The 24,837-nt window shown below is 49.4% G+C and overlaps 3 protein-coding genes across 3 annotated transcripts in view; 1 reads left to right on the top strand and 2 right to left on the bottom strand.

The window, feature by feature from the left end:
* Positions 1–128: 128 nt before the first annotated feature.
* On the bottom strand, positions 129–1,576 carry LOC121590736 (interleukin enhancer-binding factor 2 homolog). The gene is made up of 2 exons (XM_041910664.1): positions 1,462–1,576; positions 129–1,395 (listed from the first exon to the last, which is right to left on the bottom strand). Exon 2 carries the CDS (start codon positions 1,375–1,377, stop codon positions 181–183), a length of 1,197 nt encoding a protein of 398 aa, XP_041766598.1. The 5' UTR covers positions 1,378–1,395; positions 1,462–1,576; the 3' UTR covers positions 129–180.
* A 110-nt stretch (positions 1,577–1,686) lies between these two features.
* Positions 1,687–2,489, bottom strand: LOC121590739 (28S ribosomal protein S10, mitochondrial). Its single transcript, XM_041910669.1, has 3 exons — positions 2,379–2,489; positions 2,065–2,306; positions 1,687–1,992 (listed from the first exon to the last, which is right to left on the bottom strand). Exons 1-3 carry the CDS (start codon positions 2,385–2,387, stop codon positions 1,752–1,754), a joined length of 492 nt encoding a protein of 163 aa, XP_041766603.1. The 5' UTR covers positions 2,388–2,489; the 3' UTR covers positions 1,687–1,751.
* Positions 2,490–2,565: 76 nt separating this feature from the next.
* LOC121590734 (protein neuralized) overlaps positions 2,566–24,837 on the top strand; it is a 37,062-nt gene continuing 14,790 nt past the window's right edge. The window contains exon 1 of the mRNA XM_041910663.1: positions 2,566–3,371. Coding sequence (XP_041766597.1) covers positions 3,347–3,371 — 25 coding nt within the window. The 5' untranslated portion in view covers positions 2,566–3,346. The remainder of the gene's footprint in view (positions 3,372–24,837) is intronic.

The raw sequence follows: 24,837 nt of genomic DNA, 5'->3' as shown, positions 1-24,837 counted from the left end.
TTTTATTTTTGTTTTATCATATGGTAGTTGATTTATTAAGTTCACGGCAACTACTAAAAGATTAAGTTATCATTAATCCACACGTGTTCGTTTAGTCGACAAAAAGTCAAGTGTTCCGAATAAAATACTAATCATAACGCGTTAAGAGCAGCTGTGTCCATGATCCGCCCGACACCGGCTTCACTCGATCGGCTCTTCGTTGATCGTTTCTCCCTCGACGCATTCCATGTCGTCCTCTTCGCCGTCCTTCTTTTCCGACGGCTTTTCGTACGCCGGTTCCATCGGCGAAACGACCACCCCGTCCCAAACAGACATTTCGTTCGCGACGGTTGTGTTCTCCACGAACCCGAGTATGTGCTTGTATCCACCGTGGGCCAGCACCCGCACCAGCGTTTGTGCCGTCATGCAGCATTCGTCCTGTTGTACCAGCGTCATCGACGTGTGCACCCGGAAGTGGCCCACCTCACAAGGATCGGTAATGCCAGCCGAGCCGGGCACGAACAGCCCCGAAGCGAGCAGCTGAAACACCCGCCGGAAGGCCACGTTCACCGGCAGCGCCTGGCGGCTCGGGTTGTTCATGATGGCGGAATGGGCGAGCAGGTCGCAAATCCACGGATTGAGCGGCTTGAACCCATCGAACCGGCGGGCAAGATCTTTCAGTATGCGAATCAGCACCTTAATGGTGGAGTGGTGTGCGTTCTCCTCGAACCAGCGCGTGTGCCGGATGGCGGCCAGGTGGCTTTGGATGATTTTAAAATCCAGATGCTTCTCCGTCTCCAGCTTGCGCATGTTCTGGGGCAGCGTGGCAATCAGGCAGCGCACCTTCGCGAGGGAGTTTGAGATTTCGAACCCCTTCTCGCTGAACGACAGCGATAGGGCTTCCGCCGTTGGGACGACTTCCGTTTTCATCGACTTTTCCAGATCCTCCTCCACCTTCTTGCCGAGCGCTTCGGCACAGTCTCTCGTGGGGAGCGACTTCAGGATGATCACGATGTCGGCCACATTGCTACCGGCCATCATGGTGCCCTTCTTGAACGAGCCTACCTGGCGTACCTCCTCCAGCTGGCACTTGGTAAAGTCGCCGGGTGCAATAACAATGTTATCCAGCACGGCCTGCACCTTCGAGACGAGGTTCGAGATGGCCGTTTGTTCCGCTGCGGCCGGTGTGAGGTCCTGGCTGCGCTTCAGCAGCGCATTGGTCAGTACGGAGTCGTCCTGCGCCGGCTGCACCCGGGGAAAGGCCATCTCGGCGAGCGTCAGATCGAACGGGTGGCGGGGAAGGAACGTTTTCTTGTTCATGAACGGTGCCCCACGCACACGCATGCCCATTCCCATGCCGCCTCGGCCTCCGCCGCGCATCATTCCCGGACGAACCATCGCTGTGTGTGTGTGTTTCTGAAAGCGTGTGTACAATAATATTAACGTTTTGAAGTGAAATGTACCCGCCATAGGGCTACTTACTGGTATTTGCCGACCTTTTGCTACAACAATCCGTACCAGCGTCTGTTCAATGCCGGAGCACCAACAAACCAACAATCCGTATCGATCGGCGTTTGCGATGAAAACATTTGACGCTTCAAACGAAACGTCAAACCTTGCTATAATTTTTATAGCAACTCTTCAAATAAACAATAACAATACGAAAACGTTCGATGCTTCTTTCACGGAAACAAACTAAAACATGCGTTTCCTATTCAGCGATGTTGAATTTAATAACTATTTTACGCGCACCACACCACGCCCCGTCTCTCCTACTTTCGCAAATGTTCCGGCAGTTCCTGCAGCTCCACCTTCGTCACCTTCAACGCAATACCCTCCGGCAGGTTGCGCTCGATGTACTCCAGGAACGTGTCCAGCGTTGAGCCGGTCAGCTTGTGAAAATGCATGAATCTGTAATAGTTTCGCACCTCGTACTGCACGCGATGCTTCTTATAGATGTGCACCGATTTCAGCAGCGTCAGACGGTCCTTCACCGCTTTCCTTAGCGTCCAGCTGCAACCGAGGAAAGGAATGGTTCGTTTACTGGGGACAAGCTCGGTTCAGAATGGATTGCAGCATACTTACTGCTTGCCAACTTCAATGTCAAGATGTTCGGCGGCTGTTTTGGCGTACAAAGCGTAGCTCTTCATCACCTCCGGATCGATTCCTTTCATTTGCAGCTCCACCCGGCTGTACAGCTTATCCGGAACGCCGACCGGGGGTGGCTGATCTAGCGCCGCCTGTGATGTCGAGGCAACAACCGCATCCGAATACCATCGTACGGGGCGCGGCGCAAGAGGCACCAGACTGCGCGATATGTTAAACCACTGCAGGACGGAGAGAAGGTGGAAAGTCATGCTTAATATACCATTTTTATCTTGATTGTATGCCGGCCTTACCTTCAGCATGCTGGGATCGTGTTATTCAACAACAGACGGTGTACGAATGTGTCAAGCGAAGTTTGACAGTAAACACGTGCGATGTTATTTCGGAGGGACGACCGTGCGATGTTTTTCTGTCAGCTGATTTGCTGAAGATGTAAATCGTTATCAGGAATCTTGAATTCGAGTGAATTGTTGAACAAAAGCGATTGTTTTGAAAATCCTTTCCTAACCAAAACAGTTTGTTGTCACGTTTGTATTTTTTTAAAAATAATTCTAGTTTATTAACGGTCACAACCACCTATACCGTATTGTCATCTCCACGCACTCTCAGCAACGGATAACTCGAAAAAAAAAAGAAAAGTTGCACTGTTGCCGAATCATGATAGCCATCGACGGCATAGAATTGTTTGCGCATGTGGTGCTTCCGCACACTTCCTCCCCAGGACATTCCAGCACAGGCCGGCGGAAGCAAGGATGTGTGCGGATGCGGTAGAACCGTACTGACAGTTAATGCCGTGGGCAGAAACGGGACAGCATGAAGCATACTAAGAGCAACGAAAAGAAAAAAACGTGTTCCTAGTGCAAAAATCCGTTCCGGGTCGGCAAATGTGTGGCAATAAATTGTACAAATTATACACAAATTGCAACATAGTTTTAAGCTGTTAGGTAGGTTAAGAGTAGCACTAAGTTAGCATTCCAAGTTCGGTCCAAACGATGCTAGTCGCGTGGGGTAGTGCAAGTGAGCAGGGCCCCGACAAAAAGTGCGATACTCACGACTGTAGTATGGTGCAGAGACGATAGGTTGGCCGATTGCGTGCGTGTTGTGTCCGATAGCGGTGAGAATTTGTAATTAGTATCATCCGGCTAAAAAGCTTGGCGAAGCAGTAAGCGAGAAGAACAGCAGAGCACGGGAACACCAGCAACCCAGCATCGAACCGGTAGCGACACAGGACACCCGTAGCCAATGCGTGCGACGTAATACCATGGGCCAAACCATCAGCAGTTCATGTAAGTAAAGGGAAGAAAATGCGAGATCCATCCAATCGCGCAATATGAATTGCAAATTTACATAACCAAAATGAGAAAGTGGGAGGAACGGGCGGCGCGGAATGGAGCAAGAGTGTAGTAACAATATGTAAACAATGCCGTGCGGAAGCGAAAAACGCAGGGACCGGCGGAGTTCCCACGGTTTGCAGCACAACTATCACACACATAGCCCCGTTCTAAGAGGAATCCTTCGGGTTCGGCCGGTTTCTATCACGCTATCGATTCCTTCGAAGGGGTCGGGCAATCCGTTTTTGCTTCTTCGTTTTAGAGCCACCGGAGTCCATGCGTTCGCCGGATTCACAGGCGCAAACACGGTGCCACACCTGTCGTGCAGGTTGTTTGTGTGGAGGAAGTGAAGCATTAATGGAATCGAGCACTCAATTCACCTGACCCCGGAAAGGGGGAAATTGGGAACATCAAAACATCATCGTCTAGCGAAGTAGGCTGCTACGAGCCTGCAAGAAAAACGGGAAGCAAAATGAATCTACAGCTCAAAGTCTTGCGTACAGCCAGGTGCAAACGAGCCTCGAAAAGAAAGAAAAAAGGCTGCGATGCCCAAAACACGCTTCATGCATTGCATCGTAGCAAGCGACGGAAATTGGGGGCTTCCCTGTTTCCTCCCAGCAGCTCCACGGTACGGCAGTCGCGAATATTAATCGCTTGCACCTTGCTGCAAGGAGTCGGGCGAAATTTCACCCTTTCCCGATGCGGAAGCAAAGCTGATTGTCATCCGGTGGAAACTTTGATTACCTGTTTTGCATGCTCCCGGGCTGGGCGCGATGTAACAACACCGACAATTAACCACAGACTTTATTCCCTCGCAAAACGAGAGACCCTATTCTGGGATAGGGCGGATGGTGGATAGGTCTGGGCGAACATCGTCACCTGTGGCCCACCCGCAGTCTCTCGCCGGGAATGCCCGAACGATGGTCCGACCCGCATGGAGTGTGTACTATTGTGCACGCCTCATAAACGCTGAGCAGTAACCCCCGGGTTGTCCACCCGGGTGTCCGCTACCGCCGGGGTACGCCCGGGGGGTTCCGGCCAGCCATGACGAACTCACTGATTGGAATCGTATACAGTGTGACATCGTTAGAAACAATAGGCTTCGTTTAGTGCGGCCATACACAAGGGCTTGCCGAAACGAATCGGAACCCATTGCGTGTGGGAGAACGCCGTCGTCCTCGTCTTCGTCAGTACACTGTACCATTACGCCAGAGGTGTCCACATGGGAAAGGGTCGCCCGGGAGTTGCTCTTTTGCTTGGCTTGGATGTGCTGCTCTGTTCCCTTTTGCTCTCGGGTGGTACGCTTTGTACGCCCATTCCGTTCCGCTGTGCCGGGCCCGATCAGCTGTCTACGGCGAAGGTGGAAAGGAAAAGCAATGGATCGATAAAGCAGCAAATAAAAAAAAACACATGATCACAAGCAAAACAAAATCGTCGGGTTACCTGTACATATGTTCGAGTTTGAGGTAGGAAGACAGCGAACCAGAAAAGCAGACAGCAGTCGAATAGCAGCAGCAGCAGACGTTCCCGGCCTTTAGGTTTTGTCGATACCTTTCCCCTGGGCTATCTATGCAGCAAAATCAATTTTCCAACTGTTTCGTTTGGAATGGAACTGTGACGATAGTTTGAGGATGGGATCGATCGAAAGTCGATACAAACATTTAAAGTAAACATGTGCGCTCGAATCAACCTACGGCGTTGAGTTTGAATCTTACTTGAACCAAAGAAATGCCTTTCAAAAGCGAATTGTTTCATTTTCATCCTTATTTTCTCCATATTGCTATTCCAATTCTTTGATGCTCCACAAGTATCCCAAAACTACTACCCAAAACTAATCTACCAGCAAATCCCCATTTTCTACATCCATTCTTTCGATTAGTCCTTAAGACAAAAACACCAACTCGGCACCCTTGCTGACATCTGTTCTGTTGCCAGTCATTCGATTCCAGCTAATAATTATCATCATCTGTGGGTACATCACTTTCTACAATTTACCAACCAGCAAGGACAACCCAAAAAGAAAAAAAACTAAGAGAGGCAAAAACGCTGAAACTTATCCTACGGCCATCATGCTGCGTTTGTGGCATCATCACAAGCAGGTCAAAGCGAAAGACACCAACCAGCCCAGAAGGAGGGTGTCGTAAGTTTTAAGAAAAAATCCTGCTGCGCATTACACACACCCCAGAGTGCAACGGCAGACTCTGGAGCTGATGTAAATATGCGACGAGAAGCAGCAGCAGCAGCACCACCACCACCAGCATGAAGATCGAGCAAGCTTTGGCTGGCGATGATCGTTCAGCTGTTTCGTTACGTTTGCTTGTTTTTTTCTTTACCCAACATGCCCAGCTCCATATGTGATCATGTGATATCGTCCTGCGAGTGTTCGCCTTGCATATGGTCTCCCTCCTTTTCCCGGGCCTTGGGTCAACAATGTTTCCGATAACAAGTTGCCATCGGGCGGATCGCCAAACCTTGGGCAATATCGCAACCGGACGGAGCGATAAAAATGCTATCAGCTGGCGAAAAAGAAACGATTGTATGTAAAAGCAACCAGAGCATATGCGTCAACAGCATCAAGAACTCAGTGCGGGGCAGCGAAGAAAGCGCATTGACTATGCTTGGCCCTTGCGACACAATGAGCGAAAGAATGGCCCGCCGGGGTGGAAGCAACATGTTGTGATGGTCAAAATATTAAAATGTGTTTCTTTCCGTTTTTACTCCTTTCTTTTTAGCAAGCAACTGTCACGGTCTCTATCGAATGGTCGAGTGTGGCCGTGTTTGATGACCTTTGCCAGAAAGTCATTACATTAATGCATGGATGATGGTCCGACCGACTACGGATTTGGATGTTTATGTTTGCACAGACACAGTGAGCGTTATTGCTGGGTCGCGCTACTGTGTTGTTGCTTGATTTAGGGAGTTGTTGTTATTGCCCTACCCTCGGTCGGCAGATGGTACGCTGCAAATGACCTGCGAAGAACGCGGAGGAACAGCATGCAGAAGATGATGATGGTGGTGGTGGCAGTTTTGCATTGGTAATGAGGTATTGCTTCATGCTCACAGTGCGCTGTGTTGTTCCATTGGAAAAACAAAACACAGGACGAATGGATCCTGCTGCTGTTTGTGTCGTTCCAAGGAGAAGGATACGACGTATGCGAAGTGTTATTTTTCACGCCTCCGGCATACTGTGAGGATTAGGGAAAACATCCTTGGTGCCCTTGAAGAAGAAACTCCGAAGAACTCACGCCCAGTACATGGTCATTCTCGAGGGGTTCGGATTTATGTTGTAAGCGAGTACCGAATTCTCCCAGCACGAGAAGCAGCTTAAGACGGATGAACGATCGAGGAAATGCGTTCCTTGATCTTGAAAAACTGTTTTGGCGGTTTGTGCATACTTAAAACGATACACGTGGAAACGCCATGTGCTGGCTGGTAGGTGAAACAGCATGTTCGACAGCCTATCCCCTATCGCATTGATCGACCGATCGGCAAGAGGGAATGTAAAAATGGCCTCCCATATATTACACTGCCCAAGCCGTCGCGATAGAAATCTCAATCAGTGCCGCCATCGGGGTGTTTTCCCTCACTGCGCACGGAATTCATTTCATAAACAGTTTTAGCTCCTCTGCCCGAAAAGCGCGTATGTGAACCGGAGGTATCTATGGTAGGTTTCCTCCACCAGCAGGCATATCGATCGTTGTGGAATTCCAATCAAACGTGAGTGAGTGAGTCTAATTTTATCCCGCACATTGCGTTCCTAATCGTGTGCGCGGATTTGATTCGTATTTGCCCTTCCTCCCCTAAAAACCATGACTAAGCCGCGTTGAAGCTGATGCGTGTTGCGATTGTTGCCCCGATGGGGATGAGAAGCGATGAATTTAGCACACGAGTCTAGCAGGAGGCAAACGTCGCTTTGCGCTCCCTCCTGGAGACCGTATTCGGCTCTTGGGCCTCGTGTCAGGGCAGGGGTCTGGTTGTTTATTTTAAAAGTTTTACTCTATCTGTTTGAGTCGAAAACCGTCTCAACAGTTGCATTATACCAACGGAGCGGAGGGTTGGGTTGTTTGTTTTTGCGATTTCTTGAAAATGCCAGACCTCCTTCCATTTCTGGAGGGACATGCCGGGGGGCTAGACAGGATCTGTGGCTCGGGATGTGCTAAAGCATGCACACGTCGCAAGCGACAATGTACACATCTTCACACATCCATCCATCACAGCGTCCGCGGGACCAGTCCAGCGTCTGTTTTCACGCCGTTTTTTTTTTGGTTTTGGTAGGTCGGTTCTATTGCACTTTCCACTTCGCCAGCAGCTAACGGCTCGGCATACGGTTGGGGAGTTTTCTTTGTCCCTGTGGTACGTTCAAGGCCACAAGCATGTACGCATGGACGGTGGGGCATTTAGGTTCAGTGATCTGTTTCGCTGCAGGCACACAAGGGGAGGACAGTAGCAGCTGTCCCTGGTGGTGGCGAGTCGCCGCGTGAGGGATGCACATTTTGCATCTGTCATTGGGGGGAGGGGGGGGGGGAGGGAGGAAGTGTGTAGAAACAATCAGGAGAATGGGTGAAGCTGTGTTAGTCCCGGAGGCCGAATAGGTGTAACCGTTTTGATGAGTTTGTATTATTTTAACAAACCTGCCTATCTTTGTGGTCTATTTATCTTACTTTCCCCAGTGTCTTAATGTTCCTTTGCTTTATTTTTAGGAATTCTCCCCGTTTCGCGACTAATTTTCAACAAGAGTGAACATATGATCCCGTTCCACCCGTGTGCGCCGGCAATGCAAAGAACGAAAACAAGCATTCCATCATCATCGCGTCGCGTGGCCTCGCAATATGCCGGCTGCATTTATAACCCCCCGAACAGGCTGGGGAAGAATTCGCTTTGTTGGAGGTGGTAAAGAAAGAAGCAAAAAACGCACATGGAGACGTCGTCACCACACGCTGCGTTCCCGTTTGTGCTAACGCAACATCTGCCCGGTGGTGGTGTGACGGTCTCCCCCCGATGCGTCCATTTCGCCGCTATCATCATCTGTTATATCCTGCCCTCGTCCCCCTGTTTTGCCACTGCTGCTCCAAAGCGCTTAACGCGTGCGCAGTTATGATGCTTTTCTTTGTTGTTAAACAACATCACGCCACCCCACCCGGCCGCATAGCAGCAGTGCCCGGAAGGGAGGAGTGGGGGGCGAGTAGGGCAGATGATACGTAAGAGTGGGTCTAAGAGTTTTTAGGCGACTTTCGCAAGACGGTGTTCCGGTGACAAGTGCGCTCGTGCCGGTGGAGGGTAATTTGCGCAAAAATTCTTTTTTTTTGTTAATATCCGTCGTGCGCCCACTTTCCGGCGAGTGCGCGTAATTGCAAGGCCCTCGGCGACCCATTCGCTGGTGGGTCGCTGGTGTGGCAACCGCACGTTTAGTTGGCGGTCGAAGACACCTCTTCCGTGCTTCTGACCGACGAGCTAACGCGAGGAACTAACGGAGGACACGTGCTTGCGTAATTGCTCGGTCAACATAGCTCTCGGAGGCACGGGCGAGCGGGCGGGCTGGGCATCCAGAACCCCTAGCATAAGCGTGTCGCGTCACCGCGCTCCGATGCGCATGTCCGCGGTTGGCTGATCGCGCATGAATGAACGTTTATGAATGGTTAATTGCACTTGAGGCTAAGGGGGGGGACCAACAATGAGGCGCACAATAGCGAACGACCAACATACGGCACAAATACATACTGGTTGGCTGTGCGGCGGGCGATGATGATGGTTGGAGTTCTCGTTTTTGTCCACAAAGAGAGTTCTATCCGAAGCGGAAGTGGGAACAGTGCGTTCCACTGGATGGACGGTAAAGCGACGCGTTGATGCGTGAGGTTTTGAGGTTCTATGGCTGAACGCAAACCCCGAAAGCCTGTTCCTGCTATGGCGCGGCCATGCGGGTGCTCGCTGGCACGTGGGCCCGGAAGCTTCGTTCCGGAGTTTTAAGCAGCGTCGTTCTGTAGTCGACCCCTTGTCGTCCCGAGTACGTGCGATGCATGGCCGTGATGTTCGTGGTGCGTGGAAAGTGTTTCTACCCTGCCAATGCTACCCCTTCCAGGTTCGAGGACTTTGTTAGAGTGTGCCTGCTTGGGTGGCCTTTTTGGCGTACACACTTGTACCATACAGTGTACCATGCAATGCAACAACGACACAGCAAGTAGTTCACCCTCCCCAAACGAAGAACCTTCGCTGTGCGTTGACCTAAAACTGTCGCTCCTTTACGATGGCTGTTCACGGCAAACCCGGGGGAACTTGGAAAGCCGACGGTGCAGCATATGGAAACAGATTCGAAGCATAACCGATGGCACGCGTACGGTGCGGAAGCGCTCGTGCCTCCAGCTGGTGCGGTTAGCGTGGCGGCGGCGGCGGTATCTCGTTTCCCTCAGTTGTTTGCCGCGCGGCACACAGCGCCCTGCAAGGAAGCATAATGCCATTCGCCACGGTTTTCAAGCATCGAAAGCAAAGGCAGAAGCGAACACAGCGAGAAGAAAGACGAAAAGATCCGGCGCACATCGCAGCCCTCTCCCCTTCTAGCGTTCTTCTTGAGTTCCGCTTTTTCGGTAGCTACCGCTTTGCTCTCCTTTGTCGCTTTGCCCGGCGGCAGCGGCATGCTCTGAGCTGAGCTGTCGCACGCCAGTTTTGTCATTGCCTTGTGTCGGGGTTTTCTACTTTTCAAACTGGCAGTGGTGTATTGTACGTTCCTTAGCACATCAGATCAGGCAGATCAGCATCCGGAAATTCGACAGAGCGACGACATATGTGCACATTTTCGTACGTAGCGTTTCTTGCACTGCATCTTGGGCTGGAGCTTGTTTTGTTCCGACATCAGACACGCGTGTGCGGTTTTTCTTTAATGCTTTTATTGCATCGGAATCGGTCCCCGGGTGTTGTTGGGAACGCAGCATGGATTGGCGGCAATTGGAAAACTTCTTTTGATGATCATGTTTATTCTGCGGAACAAGGACACGATCGTGAGGGAAATGCAATTTCTGGGATAAGCTATCGGATTGTCAAATGAGACTCGTTTGTACAGTGCCGATTTGATTTTTCAGAATGTATGCTTTTTGGTTAGTTATACTTGAAATCTTGGTGAAACCCCTGAAGAAATACACGAGCTTTCGAATGAAAGATCTATAATTCTCTTTTATGGTTTTTAGGAAACTTTGAAAACAGTTTTATCTGGAAGAGGCTCACCAGCAGTACATTAAAATCGAAGATACATCTTTCTCTACCAATATATGTACCGGCACCGTCTGTCTTCGTCCCTACTCCAGAAAGAAACCAATCCTGAAATCCTAGACCGTATGCAGGCATCATCGGCCAGGAGCAGATGATACGAAACAACGCCACAAAGCGAACGGGCCAAAAGCAAAACTCAAAAACGAAACCGTCGTCCCAAGATCGTACCTCTGACACCTTCTGGCGTGCGCCAGGCTTTATCGCTTGGTTTCCCTCCGGCTTTCCTGCGACTGCCGTGTTTCTGCCCTGAAGCGATCCTGCAGATCCTGAGGGATAAGAGATCTTTGCAAAGTAAATTGAGCTCGACGCATAGAGAAAAGAAAAGCTGCACAGCGTACGTAAGCAAAACCGCAAAACACTATTGATTGATCTTGAGCTCGAGTCTGTCTGAAAAGCTGAAGGTCTCCGTGGCAGCGCTGCTGTGCCTCCCGTAGATACTCGTAGTTGGCGTGCGGCATATGGTGGCATCGTTCTGGGGCCGGGCGAGGATGTTCCATGCCGATTGCTGATGCTGAGTGAGGAGCTGGGTCTTTTGAATATATGAAAAAGGAAATTCATCAGTTAGTCGGTGGTGGGCACGCGGAAATGAATGCCAGGATCGATTTTGGCGATCCCAACACGTGAAAGCATATGCCATTTCGGGATGTTGCTGGGCCCTTTGAGCGCCTATTGTTGATGCATCTGGCGGTATTTGGCGGTATTCGGCTCGCCAGATTGTCGAAGGGTGCTGCAGAAGGCAAAGTTTAACTCCTTTTTAGCGGACGTAGTCGTTTGGTGGTTTCGGTTTCGACAAGGTGTTGAAGATATTTGCAAGAACCTCTTGTTCGGTGCTCATGGGAATCCTTATAGGGTCGTTGGATAATGGCAGGTTTTGCTAAACAGTGATGCTGCGGTTCTAAAACGCACCAAAACAGATGCTTAACAAATGCTTTCATCGGTAACCGATTAGAGCCGTTGAAGTCTCATCTGAACTGTTTAAACTCAGAACTCTGATAAGTTTGAACGAAATAATAAAACCTTTTATCGCCAACTTAAATTATGAATTCCCATTTATCAGATCACATTACATCCAAGTTGTTTGGTGTCATTATTACAGTGTGTTCGCCATCTAAACCACTAACGATATTGTGATGTTTTATGGAGTTTTTATTATGCAGCCTAAAGTCTAGACACGAGAGCAAATGATCTGTTCACAATTCCAGTTAATATTACGAATAAAAGACAAAACGTAACATGCTACACACCTCCAAAGAAAGTATGGATTCCCTTAAACAAACTAAGTCTTAAGATCACCCCTTCCCGATAAATAGTGGCTTGCGTTGTTATTTTTACCATCGTCACCATTCCCAAACAGTCGCACACGCACGCAAACATCAATTAAAATCGCTCCAAATCATTTCCCGAAGCAGGGAAACGTGACGCGCAGCCTGTCTACATTGCCTTTTCCTCGGAAATATATGCCTCTCCCGAAGCATGTATCATAAATGTGTGCTTCCCGAAATAGATCGTCTAAGCGTGGTCGCGAAACGGCGCAAAATAGGGAGCCGCGTTAGGGCGTTGGTGTGTTGGACGAAGATGTTAGCAGTTGGGCTAGGTAAATATAAATATAAACTCACTCTTGCCCCTCCCCCCTTCGTGTACGATGTAGTTAGTTTATCATATTCCTCAACCGGCTTTTGGGGTGATATAGGGGATAAAAACCTGAAGAGGTGTTTCTACAGTGTCTTCGTGTGTTGTTGGGTTGCATATAATGTTGCTGCGTTGTATGTAGGGCATGGCTGGAGCCGAATATTTATTTCTCCGTCGTTAAGTATAAATAGATGAAGCAAGCGACCAACAAGTAAAGTAACATGGTTACCCAGAAGTTGTCACAAAAAAAGAGCAATTATGTTTGTATACCGAAACCGCACCGGCGATATATGATGGATGTGGGTCGCGATCGTGTGATGCTCTGCAGTCTGCTCAGCTGCTGTCGCTGCCGGCAGCATATTATGCCATTCCCTCCCAATATGTGGAAGGCTCACCGCGAACACCTTGTGTCACATCGTTATCAGCAGCCCGGTGCAAAGCCACGGTGCGATCGTGCCCCTTTGATCGAACGCACGCTGCTAACGATGGGGGTACACACAAAAAAAGGTAACCGAAACCGCTTAAACGTTAATAAAAAAGTGCCACGCAATGTGTTTACTCGGGGTGACGCCAAGAGAAAAAAAAAAACACGGTGAGACGCGCAGCTTGTCGCGATTGGCATATCATCGACGCCTGGCAGCCGTGTTTGGGCTGGGGTTAATGTTTACACACAGGCGCGTGGCAGCTGTTCTTGGGACCGGAACATGGCGAGGGGCCATCGCTGGCGACGAACCCACGCGACTGCTGCTGCTGCTGCTGCTGCGGGTTTGCCTTAAGTTTGTAGCAATTTTTATGTTGTTATTTTTTGTTTTCTGATGGGTGATTCCGTTCCTCTGAGCAGGCTTTATGTGGTTCTCCTCCGGCACTGCCGCTTACGATCCACACTTTCCAGTGTGGTGTAGGAAATTGCACATGGCGCGTGTCGCCGGTGCTTCAGAAGCACAGCGCAGCAGCATAAGCACCACAGCACACAGAGCACGGCGAACTCAAGGGATGAAAGGAAGAAGGGACAACCAAATCAAGCAAGTCGGATGAGAGGCGTGCGCCCATCTCGGCGTGTCCCGTTAATGACGATCGTATGGAGAAGGACCGTCGGCGTGCAGCAGCCGGCCCCTGTGTTCGGTCGGATCAACACACTGACTTGGCGAGGCGCAAGGTGCTTTTTGCGCTGCTTTTCTTGTTTTGCTGTCCTTTCCTTTGCTTTTTCCTCTACTTTCTGTCTGCGCTTCAGACCGGCCAGCTCTGGGCCAGCTGTTTCCCAAGCGCAAGGACGCAAGACGGAGCTGCTTGAATCCAAGCGTCAAGGGAACCACAGCAACTGCACTGCGCGCCTCGCAGGTATCGCATCGCACCGCTCAGCCATCAATCGTGTCTTTCTTTTTTCCTATTTATCCTTCTGCTTCTTCCTCGCCGCACCGGGGAAGCACTAATGGTGTATGTAAAACATCTGCGCGCGCACGGCGCACTCTGGAAAAAGCGGATTGCTTTTGCTCCTAAAACGTTTGTTGTTCTTCTTTATTTGGCTGCTTCTTTTGCTTCTTGCTCTGTGGGTCGATTGTGGAACCGCCGTGAGACGCCGGGCAAGGGACGGGTTCAGGACTCCGGACCATAAGTGCGACCCAAAATCGCTCGCTCCTGATTGGTCCGGGGTCGCGTGGCACCGGACGATGCCAGCATATAATTGTAGCCTTAGCGTTGTTTTTTTTGTTGCTTTCTTTCTTTCTTTGCTTTTGATGGCCTGCTGCCGGCTGCTGGCTATCAGTTTTATTTCATTCTCTACTCCACTTCTCGCTTGTGCTGCGTGCGAGTCCTTTTGGCAAGCGAGTTTCTTGGTATTCGATGCACTGGAAGAAGATTGAATCCATTGCGCCCGGGTAAGTTCGTCCCATATGCCTTGAGAGTTCACTGCGAAGGTCCTAGCACAGTCGAGAGATATCCTGCTCTGCTCAGGGGGCAATCCTGCTTCGAAGGGAAATTGATTGGTATCGGTCGCACGCCGCAGTGTAGCATTTCAGGACTCAGGATTCGAAACCCAGTCTGGCAGGACCTGCTTTTTTGTTCGTATGCATGTGGATGGACGATCCTGTGCACTTGGAAGCGAGTAGGGAGAACATCATGTTCACGTTAAAACGAAATCCCAAAGACGAAGCAGCTGTCCCCGGGGTCGGGGTTATGTTTTTATGGAAAGGTGGTTTTTAAGGTTCGCCTCAAGAGTGTGCTATCCACGAATGGTGCAGTTCCTTGCTATCGAGGTTTGAGCCGGGGTTCAGCTGTACAGTACGTAGGAAGTACGCAAGGGGTCTTTGTTTTGCGAGTTTTCTAAGACGCTGTTGGGTTTCTTGAACGTTGCTATCTCAGTTTGCGTTAAGAATTTCGCACAAAGAGCTGATCACCGTGGGGATGCGATGCGTACGGTTGGCCTGGCAACTGTTGGAAGGCTTACAAAATGAGTTCAATTAATATTAGAAGGATGGAAAGTAAAAAAGAACCCGTAATCTATTTCTTGAACACTGTGGGAAAACCCTTTTTTTGCTTCGAATTTTAGTTTTAAGCTCATTTTTTATAGTAAGAAGCTTTTGCAATGTGCAATGGAAGGCTTTCATGACAATGAATTAATCCAGTCGCCTCACGATCTCGACTGATCATGCAAAATCAAGCTCTGGCTTTTGTTTTGAGCCTCATATTTGTCCATTAAATCGGCACGATTTCAACCAAACCGCGCTGTGTGTGTGTGAGTGTAGTTAAAGTTAAATTAATCCATTTACATGCCACGAGTGCACACTGCGCCGCTGTGATGTGAACCACTTTTCCCGAGCGGCGGTAATCCGATTTTCGTGATCACATGAAAAAGAAGGGTAGGGGCAGCAGCGATTTTGCTAACGGGCGGGTGAAAGCTAATTGGTTCACGCGCCTACGGTACCGGTACCGCTCGTGTAAGTGCGGGGTGTATGGGGACGTAAATTAATTCGCATTTAATTAAAGCACCGCGCGCACCACCGGGCACTGCGCGAAACCTGCTCCCAAACCCTGAGAAGTAGCTCAGCGGAGGTGGGCGCAGCGAAGTGGATAAGATAATTAATTGGAAACCAATTCCGCACGCATGTCCGCAGGATGCGATGCCGTGGCGTACCGTACATTAAATTGGCCAGTTTAGTAGTGGCATGCGCGAGTGAGCTTGGGGAAGAATTCAGCAAGACGCTAGGTGGAAAACGCGGAGTGCGAAGAGAGAGTGAGCGAGCTGTTAGAGTGTGTTTGTCGATCGGTGTGCGGAAATAATTTTGTTTACAATCAAACTAGTGTAAAGCAATGCGGTTTAGCTGTTTTAGCATAACCTTCGCGGTATACGATCTTGAGCGGATGTGTATTCGTTTAGTGCATCCATCTGGAACTTGTACTGCGTAAGATTAGTTCGATGTCTTTCTAGTAAGCTCATTAACGTCAGGGGATGTGTTTTTTTTTCATCTAATTTCCTGTCCATATCTTTGCTTCCTGCTTTCCCAAACACGGGACCAGGCAAACCCATCGAAAGGTGTTGAAAGTTTTTTTCCTTCTCCCCAGTTTCACGCAGCGCAGGCACATCATCTTCTATTTTTCTCCCAGGCACCCCGGCACAGTAGTAGTGTGCATTAGAAATTCAAAATCGAGATCTCATTCCCACGCCAAGCTTCCCGACCGATCGTACCAGCAGCGGCACCAGCAAATCATCGTCCTCTCGTCCATCGAACCAAACAACATCTGGCGAAACAGGAGGGATCCCGAAGCCGAAGGACCTACAGACAGAGCCTACCACAGCCACAGTCTCAGGTCTGCATCTCATGTTTTCCACCCTCGCCAATGCATTCGAACTGCTGCTGCTGCTGCTGCTGCAGATGAGTTTTGGTTTCCTTTTTTTCCTCCTTTTTTAGACCTGTGAGTGTGAGTCGATCTGCTTTTCTTTTCCTCTACGCTTCCACTCTTGCTACGCGACGTCTGTTTCTAAAATCCTGAAATCAAATTAATGCTCGGTGCGGAAGAGGAAATTTCCGGTTCACGGTCTGGATTTGTGCCAGGGAGGGCAGATGTAAAATGGGTCCTTTTTGCTTCCTCCTCCGCAACTGAAAAACGGAAGAGCAAAAAAGAATAAAACGAAGCGCTTTCTTGCATCCTGGCAGGGGAAAACAAGCGACCGGAACAAAGACGCTTTGCTCGCTCGATCTCGGAAGAATCGGAAGTAAAGGTCGATAGATTGGTGTTAGCATTTGCTCTTTTCGGGGTTTTTTTTCTCGCTGTTGCCTGCCTGAATTGCATGTTCTTCACCTTTTTTTGGCATCCTTTGGCATTGCTTTTTGCTTGAGCCAATTGTATCGCCTTTGCTTGGTGTTCTCTGAGGTGCGCACACGGAATCGATTCCGTACTTCCGCATCCTGGGCAGGGCAGAGCTGCCTGTTCGAAGATCAACAATGATCATTCCGGATGGTTGTTTCCGGTCGGCCCTTGCTGTGCTGCTGTCGTCTGTTGACCTTTCTTTAGCTCTCTCTCTCTCCATATCTCTGCTTAACGCATTCAAATAGCACCAGGATCTGTCAATGGGAGACGATCGCGTCTTGTGGGACAAGCCATTTCTCGGCGACCCCGTACAACGAAGGTATATTGATTGCACCTTCAATTACGGGCAATTTTGGGAATACGAAATGAGTGAACGGCGCTGGGTAGAATAAAACAAAAAGTGCCCCGTTTGCCACATCTGGCAGGGAAAAGGTAGAGCGGGCAGGCAATTTACCTTTTTAGAAGCAGGATCCTTCTAACCATGTTCGGTAAAACCATCACCAGTCGATTCCACAGTCGGCTGTTTTATAATGATATGCAACGGTGCTGCAGCTGCTACCGCACCAAAATATGTAAAACGCCTCGATCGGTTCTGCGCTTCGGCATCCGAGCACACAAGGACAAGATAATTAGAAACAGGGGATAAACCAGAAGATTATCACTTACCAAGCAGAGAGCACCGGTGCTGGGCTGTGTGATCTTTGGAATCCCGATTTGTCCTGTTTTGACAAGCGGGAGGTGTAATTTCCGATTGTTAGCCGGCACCGATCGATCGATCTCTCGTCTGTCCTGTGGGGATTTTTTTTTTTTTTTGTTGGGAAAATCAATCTCCCGGGTCCGGAAATGCCCGTTCCCCTATAGAGCGGGGACCGTACAGATGGTTCTGGGCGCAAAATTTGCATTTGCTGTGCGATCCTTCCGACTTTATGAGGGCGTTTGGGCCGTTTGTGTGTGTGTGTGTGTGTGCCCTCGGTCCGGTGGGCGGAGAAAGGATGGGAAAGTTTGTTTTAGCGGCGCGATGGTTTTATGGTGTTTTTGTTTTGTTTTACCGTTTTGTTGCTGCTCACCGTCTCATAGCCAGTGTGTTGGGCGCCAGATGCTGGAGAAGCTGCTATGGGAGATTCCCTACATCTTGGGAAAGTTGAAAGTAGGATGGTTTTGTCCTGTCGTTGGTTGGTTTTACTTTTGAAGGCTAATTTTTTGTGCTTCGCTTTGTTTTTCGTTTCTAAATTACCGTTTATCCCCTGCCCCTTCAGGTTTCAGTTTGGTGTTCCGCTTTTCATTTATTTCCTGGCCGAAACAGCTGGTATCGGGGGCGTAGATTACAATTTACCCTGGCAGAACATGGTGTGTATGATGGTTCATTAAATCATTGTACATTAGTTGTACAAAAATACACTTTGAAACAAAATTTCACATCCCCTTAGAAATCCCTCAGAAAGCAAAAAATCTGAGCAAAAAAAACAATATTTAAATTTTTCAAATCCATTTCCCACGTACCTTACACTCTCGAGGTCCCCTTTCGGTGGTTTCAGGTACGGAGCGCTATAAATAATTCGTTCACCGTCCACCCCCCCCCCCTGTCTTTGTGCTTTGGATGACATTTTTGCCGTTTTGTGTTGCAGTGAGCAACATAAAAGCAAAAACAGCGTTCGGGAGCAATCCTCCGTTCCGTCACGGGGTAGTGTCGCTTGTGTCAAGAAAAAAGAGGGAAAAAAGCGGTTCGAAACATTAATAGTTGTAGAAAGGTTCTATATATCTCCGCCCGGGATAGGTGCATTCGAAACATCCAGGGAACAATGCACTACAGGACCGGGAATCAAAACAGAAAATGTAAACACGTAGAACCGCTGCCGGGGCAATCCATGGGAAAATGCTCAAGGTGTGCAGCATGATGATGATGATCGTGAAAGGTCGATCCTTTTGGAGATCGTTTCCATTGGCAAAGCGTAGTGGAAGTCCCCGTAGAAGAAAAAAAAACAAATGAAATCTCACTCACCAGGAATGGTTGAAGGTGTGCTGTCTTGTTGGTAAAAGGTAACGCAGCATAGGCACACATAAAAAGATACACAGCCTGTTGTTCTCGAGATCGTTTATGGAAGCTTTTCGGACGATCGTGTGTTGGTTTTTTGTACTATTTTTGGACGATGCTTTTAAAAATCTCGGCCAATTTTTTTTTTTCGTGTCTTGGTTTTTCGAAGAATCTGTACGAATCCCTTTTGTAGCATGCAGAAGATGCCTGTTCTTTTGTGTGCAGGTTTCTGGCCACACGACACTCCGCGAAAGAGATCGTGCAGAGGGCACAGGTCTACGGTCCCGGCATTTGCTACTTTGGTCCGGTGTCGTCCGTCGTAGGACAATTGAGTGTAAAAAAAAACAGTCCCATTGCGCACAAGTTTGATGAACCTGAAAAGATGTCCAATCGATTTTCTGCTTGCGTCAGGTCGTTACGGACATTGTATGCGTGGCACTGTGTGGGATGCAGTACAGTGTCACCTAGCGAAACTGAGGTGATTTTGGGTCTTGAACAGCAGAATCAGAAGGGTACGCAGGGTACGGTGGCGAATAATTCTTGGAACGGTGTTGGCATCTGTTTGCAAATCTAGCAGACAGTCCGGTGCTGCGCAGGTTCGCCACATTCCGCCGAGGCACATTTTTGGAGTGGAGTGGAGAAGCAAACCTTCAGAAAGATGTCAAAAACCCCTGCACGAATCTTGAGTGGTGGTGCTGGAGCTTATCCTTCTGTCTCTTTCTCTCTGTGTCTATGCACCATTGCGCACCTGGTTGGGGCATGATTGGGGAAGAAAGAGAAAGAGATAGAGGCGATCATCTGCAGGCCGTCTGGTGGCATTCCGAGGGAATACTTCACCGAATAAGCACCGAACTGTGGGGAGCCAACGTACCGAAACAGTTTCCACCGTCAAGAACAACATTCCAATAAACTATCGCCCCTGGATTGGGGTCCGCTCCATTGCTGCCTCTGCTGCCGCTGTTGACGATTTCGATTGAGGCACTTACGGTCTAATGTAGCGGCGATTGGTTATTAATAATGGCCACCCTTTGCCTCCGTGGCGTTGCAAAGCGCGGGACTACTTTAACACGTGCCAAAAGCTACCATCGTCACTTCCTCACCTTCACCGGCACTTTACCCTAATGGTACTAGAGGACACTTCAGCATTCGCGTTTGGCAAGTAGCACGGATAGAATGTGTATGTGTGTGTGTGTGTGTGCACTTCAGGAGGCAAAGCTCTGTTCCTTCTCTTCACGAAGGCAACCAAAACTGAGGGAAGTGGATGTTAGGACGCGCTTAAGCCATGAAGACTGCACGGAGTCTTGCGTATGATTCATGCAAAAGTGCACTTGTCTTACCCCCGCATGCGCGGCACTTTAGCCAGCTGGTCGTCGCGACGGACTTCTTGCATCGCGAGCCGATCCGTGGTTTGACCTATAAAACGGGCCTGGTTGAACGCAAAACACAGGTGCACACGGTTTGGTCGCTGTTGGAATGCTTGAATCCCCCACCCGCTTGTTCCCATTAGAGTGGCCAGCTGGGGGTGGATTGTACGGTGTAATGTATCCGACGCACCAAACGCCATTGCCGACGCGGCTCTCCGGGGTTTTAGTTTCACCCCACAGCAGTAGCAAGTGGTAAATAATTTATATTTTGACGCAGATATTTAGTCTTCTCTTGGCTGGACCGGTCCCACGGGTGAACATTTCTTGTGTCTGCGATTGTGTTGCTAAACAGCGACAGTTGTCGCAGTTGTTGTTGTTGTTTGGCTTGCTTATGCCGGTTCTGGCCGGGACAGGCTTAAGCGTGCTCCCGCGGACGGGCGCGCGTTTTGCTTAGCGTGCAAATATGTTCAAGCTGCCTACAACAAGTGGCGGCAAGCACGGCCTGGCTAGTGACTCAATGCCGTGTGAAGTGTAAATTAATAAAGTGCTGCCATTCTTTCTATTTAGCTCAAGTCCACGGAGTATGGTTTGGGGTTGAAAACAGAAAACCCACAAACAAAACACAACCACCGTTTTTTGTTGTTGCTTTTTCTGTATGCTAGTTTCCGGTCTTGACCTACCCGATCGCTCGGCCCAGTACTAGCCCGTGGCCCAAAGCCTTCAAAGCTTGTAGCAACTCATCATTAATCAGCTATCGAGCGTGATGGTTTCTCCTCCTACTCCCACCGTAACCAAAAAAAAAGAGGCCGCACGATGCGTTTTGGAGCTAATCAGTTCCCTTTCTATTCGGGCTACGCTTAGATTTGATTGATCAAGCGTGCGGGGCCAATTTTGTATCTTCTGGAGCTCCGAAAACGAATTCGTGATATGGCCACTTTCCCAAGTGGGTCGTGGGAGGAGATGTTTGGGTTATGGTAGATCGACCAAGCGAACAAAAAAAAAGCGAAGCCTTTCGTTAACGAGCTGCGTTTTTGTTGTTGTTGTTGTTGTCTGTGTTACTCTCTCCTCTCTCACACCTTAGATGAAGATGTGCTGTGCGAAAATAATCGTAAAATCTCGCACCAAATCTGACGGTTCATCGGCTTCCAGCGCGGGGCGAGTGAAAGTAGCCAAGAAGCGTCTACACGGCGCTTTGAAACTTTGATGAAATTAAAAGCAGTGGCACGTAAAATGGAAACATCCCTTCTTGCGGGTGTCTTGGATCTATTCTGCCCATCATGACGGCACGGTACGCGTTCCCACGGCACTTTTCTCGTCATCGTGATCGTCAGCTTTGCTGGGCCTGGGTGGAGCAGAACCGCGGAAGCTAATGCTACCCTCGCCTTCCGTTTTCGACGGTTGCCCGATTGCCCGCTTAAAAACAGGAACGACCTAAATTGCTAATTATCCAACCGATTAAGCTGTGATCAGTATGATTCGTTCTCATACATCCATCCGTTAGAGCGCTGTCAAACATCATAGTGGGCTTCTAGCAGCAGCAGCAGCAGCCTGAAACCACTGCCCGCACTGAGAGCATTATTAATCAAATCGCTTACACTCCACCGTGGTGCTCGCCTTTCCGTGCCCCAAATTGTATGCCGCAACTGTCAAATCGTACCGAAGAAACGCTCCACCTAGCGGAGCATACCGAGCCCGAATGGAGCCTGCGCGGTGCCGTGGCTGCGGGGGAAGTAAGTGCGCTGGCGTTTTTCCCGAAAATGATGCTCCCCGGGCGAGCAGGAGACCTTCGACACGAACCCGAAGAAACTTAATTGACAGGTAATGAAAACCAATTTCACCAATCAAAACGAGTGAGAAGGCTTAACGGCATGGTACTGTGTTACTGTGCCGCCCCTCCCGTTTGCTGCAGTCACGCGGTGTGGCCCAAGAACGTCCCAAAAGAAGCGGCAATAGGAAGAGTTGGTGGTACTGCGTGCCACGCTAGAGCCACTTACTATGCGACTGCTGGTGGGGCCGATCTCCATTGGCATCATCATCACGAACCGAAGCGGGAAGCGAAACCACGGCAAACAGGCCGTGTGGGGTGTTTTTTTTTTGGTGCGACCACAAATGCGAATCGCGTGGGAACCGTGGCGTCTCTTACGTAATGGTGCGCATACACGTTGGTGTCTTGTGGCGTTTTTATTTTGCTGCGTCGTGCTGCACCATACACACACACACAAGCACTTTGTTTCTTCAGACGGTTTGGGAAGAAGCAACGGAGCAGGATTCCGTTGCTGGTGTCCCTCTTACTTAGTTGATGGCAAGTTTTGATGTCATCGTGACGTGCATCAGCCACTAAATCCTCTAACGCTAGACGCGGTGAGAGCGTGGCCACTCTCACGATTCGCTCTGTTTTTCTTTTGCGAATTTTAGTAACGAGACATCGACATCACATTGGGACATATTTCACCGGCCCGCAACCGCAAACGTATGAAGAGACTCGAGTTGAGCTGTGCTAGAAATGGATCATGATCTGTATTTGGTACTTTGGAGGCACAATTTTGTTGCCCAATTGGTTAACTATTCCGGTTTTGACGTTCAGCAGAAATACTTGAAGCAGTAGAAGACGTGCAGAAGACCTGTACAAATATACTTGGGTCCTTTGGTATCCTCCAATAACTTAACATAGTTGAAATGTGCATCGCTGTTAAAATATCATCGTTAATCCTAGATATCCTCAAAACAAATCTTCGAACATTTGCCTGATGTTAATTCTTCATTTTCAATCCTAGAGATGAACTAAACCTAAGCTATTGTTTAAGACTTACCTAAGACTTGTACAGCGCAGTTGCAACCATCAATCTCAGCATGAGCGGACATGCCTAGAAGCCATCGCGGGCCAGTTAAACGGTTAAAAGGAACTCCGTTTGGTGCGCTCGTAAAACGATTTAGTTAGTGTGTCGCTTTGAAGTCTAAAACGGCTTCCAAACACCTTCACCTTCGAGGACCTGCTGTAGCCATGGCTCCAGTCACTCGGTTAGGCTCTAGTTTAATGCCAACGAGACAGCTTCGGTGAGCCGTTGCGACGTAAAACAGGAAGGTCTACGACAAAGACCGGTGGACCCGGGTGTGTACGGTGTGGTGACAGTGAACGAAAAATCAATCATGTGCTTACGCGGACTTCTCTCTCCCCCCTCTCGCCAACCGCGCTCCGTGTCGTCAGGTCGTCCACCCGATGCGTCCATTAAAATATTTTCCCATGCTTGAGGCTCCACGCTACTGGAAGCACGGACCGTACGCGGGTCTTCCCAGGAGCGTTAGCACCTCCTCCATCCTCTCTGCCCTCATCTAAACGGGGAAATGAGGTGGGTGGAAGATTTAGCGGGTCTCTCTCTCTTGCTCTCTCGCTCTCTCACCTACCCTTGGCCTTTTTGGCCGCCAGTCTGCCCCAAGCCAACGGCTGAAAGGTATAATTTTATCCATTGCACGTCTCCGCCATGCCAAACTGGCGGGCCCGCGGGCGACTGTGTAATGGCCGGTGAGCGGGACAAGAAGTCGCTCTGCCCGGCAGGGAGGATTCCGAGTATGTTTACATGTTTCGCTCACTGCCATTCTGTCTCGTGTTGGGGTTGCTTTTCTTTTTCGTTCGTGCTGTGCCACCTACGGGGCCGCACGAGACCTTGCGACGGCGGAAACGATTTCTGCACTTACACTGCTTGCGGGCTTTGCCGCAGACGACGCAGTTGCAGTGCATTTCTGGGAGGGTGATGGTTTAGAATCGGTAGGTCGTGGAGGTTCCCACACCAGGCGTGTGATGTGGTAACGCCACCCAATTCCATTCTCATTTGCCAATCCTGCCCCCACTGGGGTGTGTATGTGTGTGTATGTGCAATTTCATTTTGAACAAAGCGGGATCTTTGCTAAGTCTTCCTTTTGGGGATGGCACTGGCAAACCGACAGTCTCGGCGTTCTGCAGTGAGGTGCATCAGCATGGAACCGTTGTATTTAATAAATAAAAACGATACCTTCACTGGCGATCGTTCGTTCTCACACATGTCGCCGTGTGAACGACGGGAATGCTATTGAGAGATGTAACAGGTCTGTTACAGGTCGTGTTACGGGCAGTGAGGTAGGTGGGACAATCGTTCCTCCATCAACAATCATCGTCCCAGCATGTGTATCCCTACCCAAAGACACAGAATCAATCACTTCATCAGAGGGAAAATTTTATCGTCTCTAGCAGGCACAAAGATCTCCGGGTGGGTTGAACGTGCAAGGCTTAAAGACATAAACCGAACAGAGAACGAATCAATAATGACTCAATCGTTAAAACCGTTGTCACGCTGTTTGCGCTACGCGATCATTAGTGGCAGTTCGAAAACGATTTGCGGTTCGTTTACGCAGCAGGATAGCTTGCGCGAGATGTATATGTTTTCTTAGATGTCTCCCGTTAAATTCTAGATCAACTTCCTCTGATTGCGTGCCTAATTTCAGGTAGATAGATACTACGAAAACTGATCTAACGAGAGAAATAAAAACGCGTTGAGTTGTCTCTATATTACTGCACAACACCGTATAGCGTCATCTCTGTAGCCAAGATACGCTTGGTTATGCCTCCCGCGAATGGAATCACTGCGGTCATTCTGCTCCGTGACATACCGTTCTCCAGGGTGATCACGATGAAACTTGATTTGCTCTCCGGACCTGCATTCGAACCTTGGCCTCTTACAGCCTGTCCCTTTCCGGATCCCCATTCAAGTTCGATGGGGCTAGCTACATCCCTGGGTGAATCATCGCGAATTGCTTCAGTCACGGTTTGTATTCTCGCGAGCGTTAGACAGGGAGGAAGCGA

The sequence above is a fragment of the Anopheles merus genome, chromosome 2R, assembly GCF_017562075.2.
Source record: "Anopheles merus strain MAF chromosome 2R, AmerM5.1, whole genome shotgun sequence".
NCBI classification, from domain to species: domain Eukaryota; kingdom Metazoa; phylum Arthropoda; class Insecta; order Diptera; family Culicidae; genus Anopheles; species Anopheles merus.
The sequence above is the reverse complement of the archived record's forward strand: the minus strand, read 5'-3'. Positions and strand labels throughout refer to the sequence as shown.

Bases quoted from the DNA above. Each gene is read 5' to 3' on its own strand.
- LOC121590739 (XM_041910669.1), bottom strand. The intron at 1,993-2,064 runs GTAAGTATGCTG...CCTCGGTTGCAG, and splicing joins GACATTGAAGTTGGCAAGCA to CTGGACGCTAAGGAAAGCGG.
- LOC121590736 (XM_041910664.1), bottom strand. From the start codon at position 1,377: ATGGTTCGTCCGGGAATGATGCGCGGCGGAGGCCGAGGCGGCATGGGA.